Source organism: Mixophyes fleayi, chromosome 2 (genome assembly GCF_038048845.1).
Source record: "Mixophyes fleayi isolate aMixFle1 chromosome 2, aMixFle1.hap1, whole genome shotgun sequence".
Taxonomy (NCBI): Eukaryota; Metazoa; Chordata; class Amphibia; order Anura; family Limnodynastidae; genus Mixophyes; species Mixophyes fleayi.
In genome coordinates, this window is record NC_134403.1 from 42,769,624 (window position 1) to 42,786,478 (window position 16,855).

At 38.3% G+C, this 16,855-nt stretch overlaps 1 protein-coding gene and 1 long non-coding RNA gene across 2 annotated transcripts in view; one reads left to right on the forward strand and one right to left on the reverse strand.

The window, feature by feature from the left end:
* Positions 1 to 14,069, forward strand: part of GJA3 (gap junction protein alpha 3) — a 36,327-nt gene extending 22,258 nt beyond the window's left edge. The window contains exon 2 of the mRNA XM_075198868.1: positions 11,888 to 14,069. Coding sequence (XP_075054969.1) covers positions 11,905 to 13,167 — 1,263 coding nt within the window. The 5' untranslated portion in view covers positions 11,888 to 11,904 and the 3' untranslated portion in view covers positions 13,168 to 14,069. The remainder of the gene's footprint in view (positions 1 to 11,887) is intronic.
* The window catches only part of LOC142140894 (uncharacterized), a 78,320-nt gene that overhangs the window by 16,579 nt on the left and 44,886 nt on the right, over positions 1 to 16,855 (reverse strand). The window lies entirely within an intron of this gene.

The window sequence follows — 16,855 nt, forward strand, 5'->3', positions numbered from 1 at the left end:
TGATGGAACAATTGCTGGTTGACTGTTCTGTAGTAAAAATAAACATATTCCGTTTTTTTAATGAAACCTTTCCTTGAAAATATATGGAAATAATTTCTCCTATAATACCAACATTTTCATGTAATTCATAGATCTGATTGTTTGCACTGGTAGCAATCAGTACAATATTTAAAAAATTATAGTATCTCCAGCTCCAACTAATACAAATATGCAGCCACAGATATACTATAATATGATTTACTCAGTATATGCCAGAAGAAGGAAATGAAACGAATCATACATCACACATAAATTTTGCAGATTTTTTGGCTGTTAAATATGATTAGTCACAGAGCCATGTTTTTCCCCAAAATTATATAGTTACTATATGCCAGATTGTTATTTGTGGAACCTTGCTAACATAAAGATGGAGTCACAGTTATCCCAAATAGCATTACTTTTAGCTTCTTATTCCATTTAGAGATTATTAATTATCTGTCTGAGAGTTCTGGAGAGTTTTTGTTTACCAAAAAGGGGGCTCTGACAACTTTTGCCTGTAGGAAAACACAAGCAAACGGGACTGTGCGATGCTGAGTGTATCTGTCCTGTTAATCTTTTAGATACACTGCTTAAAATCAAGACTACAGTGCTTGGTGATCTGTAAATCAACTCTTTTCTAATGAAGGTACTTTTCTCAGTTCCCACTTATGGGCAACTTAATGCTACTATGATCAAGTTTAATGCAGTTATGGGTTACATCTATCAGTTTTGTACAAGATATTATTCTTTCATACAATAGATATATACATAAACTATTCAATTCAATGACCTTACTCAAGTTAATTTAGTCAACAATCAGTTCCTTATATTCTAATATTTACTTAATATTATTTGTCACAAGTCTAAAGCAGAAGAAAATGATTAATTCTTGTTGAAATGAGAAACAATTGAATACAAAAAAACTTGATGCTCCATGTAGATATTTTTTTCATAATATCTCCATAAACAGTTTGCCCACATATAGCAATAAATCTATTACTGTTTTCTTACACCTTATTTAAAGTGACCAAAAAATCTAGGTGTCACGAACACTCACCTGAGTCTGTGTGACGTGTGTGTGACACAGGGTTAACCAAAAAACAACCACCTGGTCTGTCTAGAATGATTAAATCCTTCCCTATCTAGCTTTGCGGTACCAACTATGCCACCACTAAGGTTTTTTTTATGAAGAGCTGAAACTCTTATTTAGGAAGCCTTCGGTTCTCCCGAAAATTAATCTAGCACAATTTACTTTAGTCAGAGTTAACATAAACCACAAATGTTCTCTTCGTTTTAATTATGTAGTGTCTTGACCAAACTGTCGCATAAATTCGTGAGAACACAGACACTTTAAATTATTAAGTGTAATTTAATATTGAAAATACATCCACAATGCTTAAGATCAAACAATTAAGAATATGACATGCAAATATAATGCAATGGTTTCTTATGAAATAAAAAGGATAAAACACAGAATTGATATCTCACTTATAATCAAGTTTCTGATGCAGGAAAAATGAGACACTCTTCAATATCAGAATGACTCCCAAAAGTAAACAAATTCTAAAAGTCACAGTGCAGTTTTAAAAACAAGCTACAGGGCTCACAGCCAAGCTTCCTGTAATGTCAGAACAAAAAGGTATGTGAGAATGCAAATTAGGGATTTATGACTCTGCTGGAGAAACACCTTTTAAGTCAGGTTTTTGTTACCCTGTCCTAACTTTTCACCAGTATGACTTACAAACATGATTTTACCTCCACACAACAGGTCATAAGTTCCCCTTCATCTGCATACCAGACATGCCTCTGGCAAGTATGATATTGTAGAAAATGATATGATATTTTCCTGGGAACCTATTCAGCTTGAATTTGTCATTAACATATAACCCTGTCTCTGCAGTCGGCATGTCTGAGGCCTCCCAGACATGTGTTAGATTTCATTGTCTTGAAAGAGATATTTTCAAAGGCTCCCACGTTTGCGACCTGCCATAAATGATACAAGGTGCTACAATGGATCCAGCCTCTTATCTACCAGCCTTTTCTGGGTAGATCAACATAAACAAAACACATTGATTTAAACAGCTCCTCTGAGCCATGTCAACTATTTCTAGGAATTAATTCACAAACGCATATTTGCAGATTTATATGCCTAAAAATTAGCTTGCACATGACACTAGGTGTTATATTTACTAAACTGCAGGTTTAGGCCTATAGAAACCCATCAGATTCTAATTATCATTTTATTTAGTACATTCTACAAAATGACAGCTAGACTCTGATTGGTTGTTATAGGCATCCTTTCCACTTTTTCAAACCTACAGTTTAGTAAATATACCCCTATAACAAGGAGAGCACAAGTGGGTCTCCCTGTCATAGTGAAAATCAGCCCCAGGATGGTCAGTACAGGGCTGGTATTTCTTTGGCCAGGTGCCTCCATTCCCTTAATCCGGACCTGGCCCTACATGTAGACCCCACAGAAATAAATTGTCCCATTGAAATTGATGGGCACATTGATTTTATAGTGAAAAGTTCCCCAGCGATGTTAATTGTTTTCCCCATATCAACAGAGATTTGAAAGTCTTTAAATGGTCACTATCAACTTTGGAAAAACCCTTGTGATTGGCTGCCAGTGAAGGGGAGTTCTTGGCCCTAGTGGCAGGCAGCACTAGTCAGTAGGTGGGCCATTTTTATGGGGATTTATCAAGTTTATATTTTTCCCATTTGGACTAAGACAGATCACAAAAGAATATATTTTTTTTATCCCCCATTTGGGCAGCTTTAATTTTATACTTAAAAAAGTGTTGAACAAAGGTTGGGGAAGCTTTTCTATTCAATTAAATTTTATTTTCAAATTGTGTGTGTCTTTACTCTTTTGGTATAATGGGTTGCGGTCTTAGGGACCACTCAGATGGCAAAGTTGCCACTCCAGGGAGTCTCAATATTGTTTATTAAACATCTCCCTCAGTCCAGGGTGGCTGGGAAGAGCCCCAGAGATTTTGAAAACAACGCTGGTAACAACTGGGATTGGGGACACTGATTTTGCAGTCACGCCAAAGAAATACCAGCCCTGTACTGACCATCCTGGGGCTAATTTTCACTATGACAGGGAGACCCACTTGTGCTCTCCCTGTTATTGAGGAAGTCAAATCGGACTGTCTAGCACTCGTGCTTCTGTTCCCCCTTGTATATAGGACGTCAACTCAGACTGTCTAGCACTAGATCTGGTTGAGTATTTGGTGACGTGCTGATCATTTATTTATGTGTTACTTTGCTGGTGCATGGAAACCCCTGTCTATCCCAGTTTTTTTTCATCTCACTGGTTTTAAAGTAATCACGAGTGTATGAACCAGAATCAATGCAGGAGTTTCATAGCTTGTGGGTCTCAGCATTATGATGCTGAAAAAGACCATTCACAGATAAGTACTTTTAAGGGATACACTTCATCGGCAATGACATTTCAAAATATTGTGGCATTTATACATTGCTGTACTTATTTGAAGGGGCCCATGAAAACACACCCCACACCATGACTCCATCTGCATTGTTTACATCTCACCAGATGGATCTGAGGATTTTTATCATTTCTTGTTACTCCCATCAGCTTGAAACAACAGAAACTGGAATACATTGGGCCGCTAGAGCTTTTTTTCCAAATCTTCCAGTGTCCAATATTATGTAACTTGGCCAAATACAACTGCACTATCATATTTTTCACAAGACAGGACCAGAACTCAGGTAGTTGACTGTCCTACCTCTTATGTGACAAGGAAGGTGCATGCTGATATGCATCTCTGTGCACCACTGGTTTCCTCAGCTGTGAGTTGCCGGACTGTTGCTCACCTGTTCCTCTAAACAAATTACCAGCACTGACTTTTATAATCACAGATCCATTCAAGAACACAGGATCTTTGTTGACTTGATGTTATTTGGGTAGTTTTTTGATTCGCCCATGTTGTGTGTGAAAGTCCCATTTGTGTTGCTATCCCTGATGTTCCCTTGCCAGTACATCTAGCACCTGCTACAATTTATGCTCAATATCAATTAAATCTTTTGTCATGTCCATTCTCCTTCTGAATTCAACACACTCAATCCTTTAATACCTGCCCACCTTATTCAGATAGCATGGTCTGCAGGATGACATTGTCAGTCATTAAGCAATCAGTTACATGGAAAGCCATGTGTACATAATAAATTGGTCTCTCTGTACTCAAGAATTTAAACTTACCACCTACAACAATCTGATTATATGCTCACCGAAAAACTAGATCTCTGACCAAATTAGTAACACATGGACAGTTAGGGCTAGATTTACTAAGCTGCGGGTTTGAAAAAGTGGGGATGTTGCCTATAGCAACCAATCAGAGTCTAGCTTTAATTTATTTAGTACCTTCTACAAAATGACAGCTAGAATCTGATTGGCAAAATCCCCACTTTTTCAAACCCGCAGCTTAGTAAATCTAGCCCTTAGACTGTACATTTTTGATCATATATCAATGAGATTAAATAACAAGAGGCTGAGGCTACTTTGTAGATAGCTGATACTGACATTCACACTCCATTACAAAGGTTTGCTGACATTTTGTAACTAGACTCTTGAAAATCCAATTAATCCTTATTGTTCCTGGCCCACATATAGTGCATAGCAAAAATAATGACAATTTACTCTGCGGGACCAAATTAGACAAAAAAAATAACAAAGGAAAATTATAACCATAGCCTGCAACACTGAGAGTTACAGAGTCAGTTATACTAATGGAGAAAGCTTTGGGATGAGTGGGTGGGGGAAAATAAACAGATGACGTGATCAGTGATAATACATGAGAGACAGCACATAGATATATATATAGAGATTTGAAGGTGAGGAGAATATTAATAGTACATGTCGATGTATCCTGCATGTAAATGGTGGAAGTTTTATCATTGGCATCCACTTGTTACAGGAAGTGTTTTGTTATACAGGAAAGGCTCATGCAGCTAGTAGAGACACACTTCTGCAGCTCTCCAGAATCCTGTGGTGATTTGCACACAGACCACTTTACATGGTGTCAGAAGTCTGATTGTGATGGCGCAATGTCTCCGGACGCATGATGGCGCAAATTCAAGAAGGAATATTATTATTATTATTATTATTATCTTTAATTTATAAGGTGCCACAAAGGGTCCGCAGCGCTGTACATGGCATATACAGAAAACAGTGAGCCATGACACATGATACAGAAAGAACAAAAAAAATAATTAACAAAAATATAAACACACAGACACAGATAACATGGTAATGCAAATCAAATTATTTCTGTGACAATGAGTGAAAGTGATGGTAGAAATCAATGAGAAGTAGGCCGAAGCTTAAGAAAATAGGGCTAGGGAAGCAGGCCAAGATGTACAGAGGGTGATGGAATAGTTGAAGGAGTACACAAGGAAAGAGGGCCCTGCTTCTGAGAGCTTACATACTAAAGGAAAGGGGGAGACACAAATAGGGTGGTACTAACTGGAGGAGAGAGCCGGGACAAGGAAGTTAGGAGCAGGACTGATAGACTTGAATAAAGAAATGAGTCTTAAGGGCATGCTTGAAGCCTTTAAGAGTAGATGCTAACCTGATGGAACGTGGAAGATCGTTCCACAGCTGGGGAGCAGCCCGGTCAAAGTCCTAGAGACGGGAGTAAGAAGAGGTGATCAGTGAAGCAGTGAGGCGGCGGTCACAGGCAGAGCGGAGGGGGCGGCAAGGAGTGTAGGTAGAGATAATATTGGAGATGTAGGGAGGGGAGGATTGAGTAAGAGCTTTAAAGGTGAGGGTGAGGAGTTTAAATTTAATTCTGTAGGCCATGGGGAGACAATGTAGGGACTGTTGGAGGGAGACAGCTGAGATAGAGCGGCAGGAGAGAAAAATGAGGTGGGTAGCAGCATTGAGGATAGACTTAAGAGGGTTAAGGTGAGAATCAGGTAGGTCACAGAGAAGGAGGTTACAGTAGTCAAGGCGAGAGATTACAAGCGAGTGAACGAGGGTTTTCGTAACTTCCGTGGTGAGAAAGGGGCTTGTCTTGGATATATTCGGAAGGTGGAAGTAGCAGGATTTTGAGAGGGACAGAATGTGAGGCTTGGAGATGAGGGAGAAATCAAGGCTGACCCCAAGGCATCGGACTTGAGGGACAGAAACAAGGGTAGGGTTATTAATAGAAATAGAGAGGTGGGGAGATGGGAGAGTCCTGGAAGGGGGGAAGACGATAAGTTCAGTCTTGGAAATATTGAGTTTAAGGAAGCATTGGGACATCCAAGATGAGATGGCCGAGAGACAACAGGAGACACGAGACAGAGGGGAAGGGGAGAGATCAGGGGATGAAAGATAGATTTGGGTATCATCAGCATAGAGGTGGTACTGGAGGCCAAAGAAGCGGATGAGGACACCAAGGGAAGAGGTGTAGAGGGAGAAAAGCATGGGGCCAAGAACGGAGCCTTAAGGAACGCCAATAGCGCATATAGTGATGTGCTAGGCTCTCAGACAAATCAAAAAAGGTACAGGCATGTACCCTACTCAACCTAGCTGGTTCTGAAGCTGTTGATAATGTAGACACATTTGTCTGTTTGTAAGGGCAGGATCAGGAAGATCCAGACACACTAATAAAAAAATTTGATAAGATATGTTTACTAGTGAAAAACAGTGGTAGTCAGTTTTCCGAAGAGGAAAACTGCAACATTACATACATTGACATTAATATGTTAATTACTACAATCCGAGCATCTAACCAGCAATGTGACGAGAATCACACTGCCAGCATTTCCTGCTATCGGACTTTATAAATTGACAATGGCACCAAATGTGACATCATACACACACACACATACACACACACATAGCACAAGCCCCAAAACACCTATTGACTGTTCGCACACTGTGAATCGAATTGCATACGGTGGCCAGGTGATCATGACCATGGGTGTGGCCACGATGCACTCCACAAATGTCTCACTGCAGTTTCATATAGTAGATGGTAATGTCAAACTGCTCCTAAGTTTGCTGGACATCATAAAACTGGGGTTAATAACTTTAAGTGATGATGTGCATATCACTCAACAAGATGTTCCAGAGTTAAAAGACTTTGCTGATCTGTTCAATTGCTATACCATTGGAAAACCTCAAGTCACCTATCGCTTGCATTTAGACAAGACTTTTAATCCCAAAATATGTGCTCCCAGACATGTGCCTCTTGCCATGAAGGCAAGTGGTAGAAGCTTTCACGTGGGTGTTGGCTATAGTTGCTACAGTATAAAAAGATGGTTCAGTACACATCAGCATTGACACAGTGCATCTAAACAAAGCTCTGATGAGGCCACATCACCCCCTCAAGACTGTCATAGCTGACATGCTAAATGAGAACATATTTACCACTCTGGATGCCAAATGTGGATTCTGGCAGATCATATTGGACAAGGAATCATCCATGCTCATCACATTTATGAGACCTGTAAGCAAGTACACCTTCCTCCGAATGTCCTATGGCATATGCACTTACAGTGAAGTATTTCAACACGTTGCATGGAGCATCTTTTTGAGGGATATCCTTGTGAAATCATTATAGAGTACGTCCTCATTTGGGATTGAACCATGAAAGAACACAACGTGCACCTCCGCCAGGTCCTCCAAGGAGTCTTTGAGATCAAGTGGTTAAACCCTGACAACTGTTATTTCAGAGTCACTGAGGTTCCATATGTTGATCATCTCCTAATTTCAGAGGGTGATTCTGCCAGATCCTGCCAAGACACAGACTATCCAAAATATGCCTACCCCCACAGATAAGCTGAGTTTGCAGCAGTTTTTGGGTACAACCAACTCCTTTTTGAAAACTTCTGCCTCACTATAGTGAGGTAACAGCCCCACTCCGCCAGCTTTTGCACAACAATATTGAATGGTGTAGGTTGGACTGCCATGCTGCTGCTATTTCTTGCCTCAAGGCAATGTTTACTTCCAGCCTGGTGCTCCTATTTTTTGATATGCATGTTCCTGTTGTGATCTCTGTCGATGCCTCCCGGCATGGTTTTGATGCTATCGGTTTGCAACATAACAAACCCATTAGTTTTACTTCCACAGCCCCTACTGAAACTGAGTCGCATTACACTCAGATTGAAAAGGAACTGTTGGCACTAGTCAAAAATTTCACAAGTTTATTTATGGGCGTCCAGTGCTGGTTTAGACAGACCATCAACCACTGATTACTATTCTACGCATGCACATACTGCCTCAGCACAAATTCAATGTTTCATGCTAAAGCTCCAAAGGTACCATCTGGATGTGCTGCATAAACGTTGAATGGGCTTCCATGTAGATGATGCCATATCAAATGCTCTCCTCCCGGACTCAGGTGTCCCTTTTGCTGATGGTGACCTGGATGTCATGGAGTTTGATGTCCTCTTCTCCAGACACATGGAGGAGCCCTGTAAACTGACACTCATGGATGCCCTTTGCCAAAGATTGTCTTGTGTTAGTCTGCATGGCTGGCCCTTCTCCTCCAGGGAACTGTCTCGTGACCTCAAGTCTTTCTTTGCCTTCCACAATGAATTAACCCCGCGTGGTCAGTGTTTCGTGATACCCTGTGCCCTTCAAGGTTTCTATACTCTGCAGGTCCACCAGGGGGCACCCTGGGCATTAAGCTACAATATGGCGGGCTAAGGATGTCTTATTTTGGCCCTTTATGACTGTAAACATTGGGTGGGTTGTATCTGTCTGTGCCCCCTGCAATGCTTTATGGGCCCATCTTAGAAACATAGACTTTGACGGTAGATAAGAACTACTTGGCCCATCTAGTCTGTCCATTTTTTAACCTATGGTAACCTCAACCCTATTTGTTCCTTTGTTCTTTGTAAGGATAGCCTTATGTCTATCCCAAGCATGTTTAAATTGTTCTACTGTATTAGCCTTTACCACCTCAAATGGGAATTTATTCCACTAATCTATTACCATTTCTGTGAAGTAATTTTTCCTCAAATTTCCTCTGAACCGACTTCCCTCCAGTTTCAGTGCATGTTCCTATGTTTTAATACTTCTCTTTCTTTTAAGAATGCTTCCCTCCTGAACCTTGTTAAAACACTTGATAAATTTGAAAGTTTCTATCATGCCCCCCCTTATCCTTCTTTGCTCTTAACTATACATATTAAGATATTTTAGTATTTCTGGGTAAGTTTTGTGCTGTAGGCTATGCACCATTTAAGTTGTCATTCTTTGTAGTCTCTAATGTATTCATATCCTTCTGGAGATATGGCCTCCAGAATTGAACACAGTATTCTAGAAGAGGCCGTACCAATGACCTATACAGTGGCATTATTACTTCTATTTTTCTGCTACTGATTCCTCTCCCTATGGAACTAGACATTTGACTTCCCTTAATCATTGCTTTATTATATTGCTTATCTGTATTTAATTCTGATGAAATAGTGACTCCTAGATCCCTTTCCTCCTCAGTAGTTTCCATAATAGAGCTGTTAATACTATATTTAGCTTTTTTTGTTTATGAGACTCAAGTGGAGGATTTTGCATTTTTTGGCATTAAACTGTAGTTGCCACACTCTTGACCATTCTATAGGACATGCCAAGGAGCCGCTTGGCATTTTAGAAGACATTGAGGTCTTAGCAGCATTAAGAAGACAATCTTTTCCAAGTTCGTCAGTGTTGATCGTGAGGTTTTCATTGATGTAACGGACTGCTTCTTTGCAAGCCAAACGATAACCTCCAATTATGGATGTGGGGTGGATTTTCTGTTTCACCAGCTCATCAGCATTCTTCAGTAACTCTGCAGCAATAATCACTATGGATGTTGTCCCATCTCACTCTTCATGAGGTTCCTGCAATCCCCTGGTCCATTGTTGCTGTAGATCTCTTTTAATGGAGGGGGAAAGAGCACCTGGTGTTAGTGGATTCATATTCATGATTCAAGATAGATTATCTTCCTAAACTGAGAAGTGCCACAGTCATCAACAAAATGAAAAGACACTTTTCTTCACATGGCATACCTCGCAAGCTACTTACTGACAATGCCATGCAGTTCATGAGGGGTGAGTTCCAGAATTTCACCAATGATTGGGACATTTCACAGGTCACCAGCAGTCCTCGCTATCCATAGTCCACCGAATTAGCAGAAAGGGCAGTACATTCTGCAAAGTCCCTGTTAGACAAATGTTATAGAGATAGATCTGACGTGTTTATGGCACTCCTCAATTTGAGTAATACTCAGAGAGATGAACTTCCCTCTCCTGCTCAATGTCTTCTGTCCTGGTGTACCCGCACCATCCTTTCTACCACCAAGATCAAACATGGACTACAAGTTGATAACAACATGCACGATTCTTTGCAGAATTCCAGGTTGCGGCTCAAAGCCACTCGTGATAAAACATCCCATTGTTTCAGACTGTTGTTCCCTGGGCAAACGTCTGCAATTAGACCCTTGTCGGGTTTTACAGAGTCGGGACTGTGCATGGATTTTCTAATATGTCCAACAGCTATGTGGTGCACTCTGAGGTGTTTTGAATGAATGCAACAGGTGTCATATCCTAGGTGAGTGTGAGCCAACACCTCCACCTCACCTGACACTGACTCAGTTTGTCAGAACACCCCTCATATGGACAATGGGTCTCCTGAAGAAACATCTATTGGAGTTCAGGACAGTGCCCAGTAGCAAGCCTTTTCAGACACTGGAAACACTATTAGCCTTTTTATTTGTCACCAGATCTGGGAAAATTTCCAGGCCTAATCCAAAATCCCAGGGCTATATTACTTAACCTCCCATTTTCTCAGATCATGTTTTTTCTTTGTTGCACACTGTTCTCGCATTCTATACCTGTCAGACTCTCTTATACCCACACACATTTTGATTGTTCTTTATGTTGAAAATGGTGGAAGTTTTGTCATTGCCATCCACTTGTTACAGGAAGTGTTTCCTTACACAGGAAGTGTTTTTTTTTATACAGGAAAGGCCCCTGCAGCCATGTTCTTTTTAGCATGACTGCAGCTAGTAAAGACACATTTCTGCAGCTCTCCACAATCCTGTGGTGGTTTGCACACAGACCACTTTTCAGTACAGATTTAGAGCAAACTCATATCTTGTTAAGAATAAAATAGTTTGCATGTTATAAATTTAAAACATGTGTCTGTTGCAATTTTACTATATATAATTGGCTAATAAATTTGTAAATGCCATGACTGTATTGGAAGTTAAGAGCACATTTATGTACAATAGCCTATTTTTAATTTGCTGGATTTTTGGGGAAGTTTTAATGCAGATATTTGTGCTCTAGACTGTAAAGTCTCACGAGCAGGGTCCCCTCTACCTCATCTCACATCTGCACCTCCTTTATCAAACCTGTCTATTCTCTTTTCATGTGTGATTATATTTTGCATGATTTGTAACTCTGACTGTCCGGCTCTGCAGAGTTTTGTGGTACACTACAAATTAACAATGGTAATAAGAACAATATGATTAAAGTAACCATCGTTATTAAGGTGCATCCAATGGTATAAGAGTAACAGATACCGTTTTTATTATTCCCTGGTTCTTAATTATTTACAATTTCTTGTATCCATTTCAGAATTTGAAATTATTTTTGTTAAAATTGTCAAGATTGAAGCCTCAGTTTGTTGAAACACAGTATATATACTGATAATATTCTTTTTATGTCATTAGACAATGAAGCAAATGAGTTTGTATCACTTTAGTTAACTTGCAAGACACAACCTCTAATGCTTCATAGAAGTTTCTTTATTAAGTAACATTAATATATTCATTCATTAATTATAACCATAACTTTGTGACTTGAGTGGCTGTGTCCTTTTGTACGATTATGTCATCATTAACACCATACTAATGATTACGTGTTAACTTTTCAGGTTAGAAATCAGAAACAATGGGTGACTGGAGTTTTCTGGGAAGACTATTAGAAAATGCACAAGAACACTCCACTGTCATCGGAAAGGTCTGGTTGACCGTATTATTTATCTTCCGGATCTTGGTTTTAGGAGCAGCAGCAGAAGAAGTCTGGGGCGATGAGCAGTCTGACTTTACTTGCAACACCCAGCAACCAGGTTGTGAGAATGTCTGCTATGACAAAGCCTTCCCCATTTCTCATATTAGGTTCTGGGTGCTCCAGATTATTTTCGTGTCCACTCCCACACTCATCTATCTGGGCCACGTCCTGCACATTGTGCGGATGGAAGAAAAGAAAAAAGAGAAGGCGGAGGAGCTAAAGAAGTGCATTAAAGGTAATGATGAGAAGGAGCTTCTCCTAAAAAAGGGAGGTGAGAAAAAAGAGAAACCCCCAATCAGAGATGAAAGGGGAAAAATCAGAATAGGAGGTGCCCTCCTCCGCACTTACGTCTTCAACATTATTTTCAAGACTCTGTTTGAGATTGGCTTTATTGTAGGACAGTATTTCCTGTATGGTTTTGAGCTTAAGCCCCTTTACCGTTGCAACCGTTGGCCTTGCCCCAACACTGTGGACTGTTTCATTTCCAGGCCGACGGAAAAGACAATTTTCATCATATTTATGCTTGTAGTGGCTTGCGTGTCTCTTTTGCTGAACATGTTAGAGATATATCACTTGGGGTGGAAGAAACTCAAGCAGGGCATGACTAACAGATATTTACCTGACCCTGCTTGCAATAAAGCAGATCCTCCTAGTCCACTCCCGCGAACTGCCCTACCGAGCATGGCTTTCCCACCGTATTATGCTGATGCAGCTTCTGCCCCAACCATGCAACATGTCTATGCTAGGTCCCCCCTCTCTGATTTCAAAATGGCATCACTTGCAGAAGAACCTCTTGACCCATCCTACTTCAGTGGCCGCCTTGATCACCATTCGTTAGCCAGTGAACAGAACTGGACCAACCTGGCAGTGGAGCGGGAAAGAAAGCCTGGATCAAGCAGTGCTAGTGCTTGCAGTGCAACTACTTCTGCTCCAAGCAGTGTAAGAAATGAGGGAGGGAGCGAGGAGGTTGTGGGACCAGTCGTGGCAGGAAGTGGAAGCAACACAAAAGCAGAAGTAGATGAGAAACCAGCCACTACCACCGTAGAGATGCATCAGCCACCAGTGTTGATAGACACGAGAAGGCTCAGCAGGGCTAGCAAGTCCAGCAGTAGCAGAGCTAGGTCAGATGACTTAGCCGTGTAGCAGTGGAGCTAGCAACACATAGAGAACCTAATAAATCAGCGGAAGAATTCGCTGTGTATACAAAAAGGAAGAAATACATTAAAAAAAAATGAAACATATTCTGTTAACCCATTGAGTGATAGTGGTGCCTGCTTCAGTCACCTCTGCCATTGATTGGATTTTAACAAGTCAATACTATGTAACATATGAATCTAAGTAAAAGAGAGAGCTAGATTAATAAAGTGGCGAAGAAAGCTATTAAGCTTGTTATCCCAAATTCCAAGCTTGCTGTTATTGCACACTGTGAGTTGTAGATAGAAGTTTGTTATTTTTTTAGATGAATTAGACATTAGAACTTTTAGTTTTTATAACTGCAATAAAAATATAAATAAATACTCAGTGTTTTTTACCCCCCTAAATGCTTTCATGAAGGAGTGAACAAGGAAAGAACTGAAGACTAAACACTGAGATGGGTATGTACTAAAAGTGCAAGTAATGTGCTGTACAGAAAGAATACAAAATGCCATCACTACATTCTTAGCCTATACTAAGGGATTTTAATACATAACAATACTGTATTATGATCATCAGTAAACACCACTGACTAGAAAGGTGAATTATAAATTTATAAAAATGTAGTCCCCTTAACAAAGTGATAATAAGTACATGACAAAAAATAGTGTGCTATGTAAACATGCTTTAACTGTACTGTCATTTATCTGATGACCATTTGTGTGATATATATATGATCAAACAATGTTTTTGTTTATGTACTTTTACCTGCCATGAAAATAGCAACATATATGGTCACTCCAGTGTGCAAATAGATATTCTGCCAAGAACCAGATTTCTTGCCTATCCAAACCCACATCAATGACCTAGAGGTCATTGTTAAAAATCATATATTTTAGCAAGGTATGTGACCCTACCTGAACTTAACAGAAATGTTCTATTAATAAAATTAGCAATTCTTGTAAATACATTCTACATTTTAAAGTTATGTTTTGTAATTATATTTCTACATGTAAATTGTTTTTACAACATATCTAGCATCACATAGAAATATTTTTGCTGAGTATTATTTTGTGTGACAAATTCACTTTAAGGCAGAAATTCATGCAGCTGGACATACTGATAATAATGTCATTTGATTGGCACTTGAAGGAACAAGAACAAAATATAATAACAAATCAACATTCATTTTTAATGTAACAGCAGAATTTGTAAAATTTCAGGGAGCTTCCACAGATCACCTCTTGCTACATCTCATATTACTCTGTATATATTTTATCATTTTAATACATGTTCAATAGCAGTAAAATAAGCTTTTGGCAGATCCAAGTTTGCCCACGTCCTGCCCAATCAGGTGAGGGGAAAAATATTAAAAAGGGCTGTTTTTTCCTCACCACACCTGATTGAATAGGATGGAGGGGAACACAGATTCAGCAAGGTGTATATATATATTGTTATAGAAACAAGAATCACAAAAAAAATGCACAAAAATTTGAAGCTTTGAGCCATTTACAGCAGCAATTTTTAATTGCAGTTACTGGTAAAGTCTTCACTGCAAATTGACGCAAATTGTAATTTCACATCACTGTTCTCCCAATTTGCAGTTCACTGTAATTTATATTTTAAACTTAATTTAAAGTCAAACTATATACTGAATTGTATCAGTGGGGGAGTTTGAGGACAGCTGAGCGATATGAATCTTTGCACATTGGTGAGCATTTACTGAAGGTGTAAATTTTACTCCAGTTTAGCAGGTCGTATATATGTTTAAAAAAATAGCTTTATCCTAATTGGGTTTTGGAAGCAAACCCAAATTTGCCAGGCTGTTGTAATGCTTGTATAGTTAATAAATAACTCCAATTGGTTTTAGTCAGACCTAAAATTACAGAGTAACACCATGTACCAGAACTTCACATAGTCCACTATAAAAAATAAATAAATTTGTTTTGTTTATCAATATATAGGGGGCATGGATTTCCAAAATGGTAATGCAGTTTTGTGAGAACCCACTGTAAAAATGTTATATTATGACAAATGTCCCTAATTTTATATAGTCAGTAATAATTTTTCTCTTTCTTAATACAGTGGTGAATTTAACAATCTACTGATGTTTTCTTCCAGAGATGTTTCTGATTTTTGTACTTATTGTTATCTGATGGAATGTATCCAATCACTGTTGAAATGGCAACATGTTTACATACAGAATATGCACATCCTAAAATGCACATTTTATATATTTTTTTTCAAAATATTCATATCATTCACTGTATAGAAAAGTTGCTCTGTTTTGACATTCTGTCTTTAAAATATGCTTATTTTCCTCCACTGTAGCAGTAGTTATTTGAGAAATAGTGGTTGTTTAATAATATCTATTATTATTAAGAAAACATTTTGAAAAGAATTAAAAAAAACAACCAGCCAAAATGAAAACGATTTTTTCAATAAATTAAAGCTGGGCAAATTGTTATTGTGTGTGTGAGGAAACAATATAATTTAAGCTACATAAACACAATCTACTGTATGCACCTATTTTCAAATGTGGAAATTACAAAGTTGCATGAAATGTAACGAATCTCAAGGAATATCAGATAACCAAAGTGGTTGGATGTACTTACATGAATCCACTGTGTTATTTTCTCTAATAGTCTTTCATTTGGCGGCATTAATCATTTTTTATCAGTAATAGGAAATCTACAACTCACAGATTGTATGTTGTCAGTTTAGTATGATTCAGTAACAGCAACATGAAACAATATTTAAAACTATATTAATGATTATGTTAAACATTACATGTAGACTCTGCAAAAAATGGGGTCTACATTCATAAATCTTCTGCCACAGTAAACACCCTCCAACTCTGAAAATGATGTCTTAGCTCATATAATGGCCGCAAAATGTCTTCTAGAACTCTAAAGATCATTGTGGCAGAATACTGCTGACTAAATATCATTACCAATGGTACTTGTATTACAAAATAGAAGACTAATATTTTTAGTTAACTTGTAGCAATTAGTTAAATATAAAATATATCTACATATATATATATATATATGTATATATATATATATATATATATATATATACACACACACATATACGTTGCTATACTGAAAAAAAGTGGATGTTTTCTATCTGAGCAATCAAATAATGTTACAATAAACCAGAAATGTTTTTTTTTTCAGGATAGATCATTGCCATTGGATAGAAATTATTGTCATGTTTTCAGGTCAATTGTCTTTAATACACAATGGTAGCTGAAGTTACTTTTAAGTAAGAATCTCAGAACAATAGGAAATTCTGATTGTGTGAACAGGTGGGCTGTTTGAAGATTTCAACCTACTTAGAGCAAATGTTGAATTGTTTTAAAATTCCAAAGTATAGAAAGAGTTGCACTTTGAAAATTATCAGTAAAGCAGTATTGTTATGTTCCCAGTAGTTTATAGTTGAAGGCATGTTATGATTTACTTTTTTATGAAGATATTTATTTATGATTTGACTTTTTTTCACACATTTCAATACACAAAAGTGTTTTTTGGAAATCTGCTGCCAAATAAAGGTCTGCTTTCAGCTCCATAAAATTTCAATGATATACTTACATACCCATTTACTAGAACTGCATAACTAATTTTGATCAGTTTGTGCAATACTTTCTCAATGAACCTGTCTTCATTATCAGTTTGGAATATATTTACAAAAT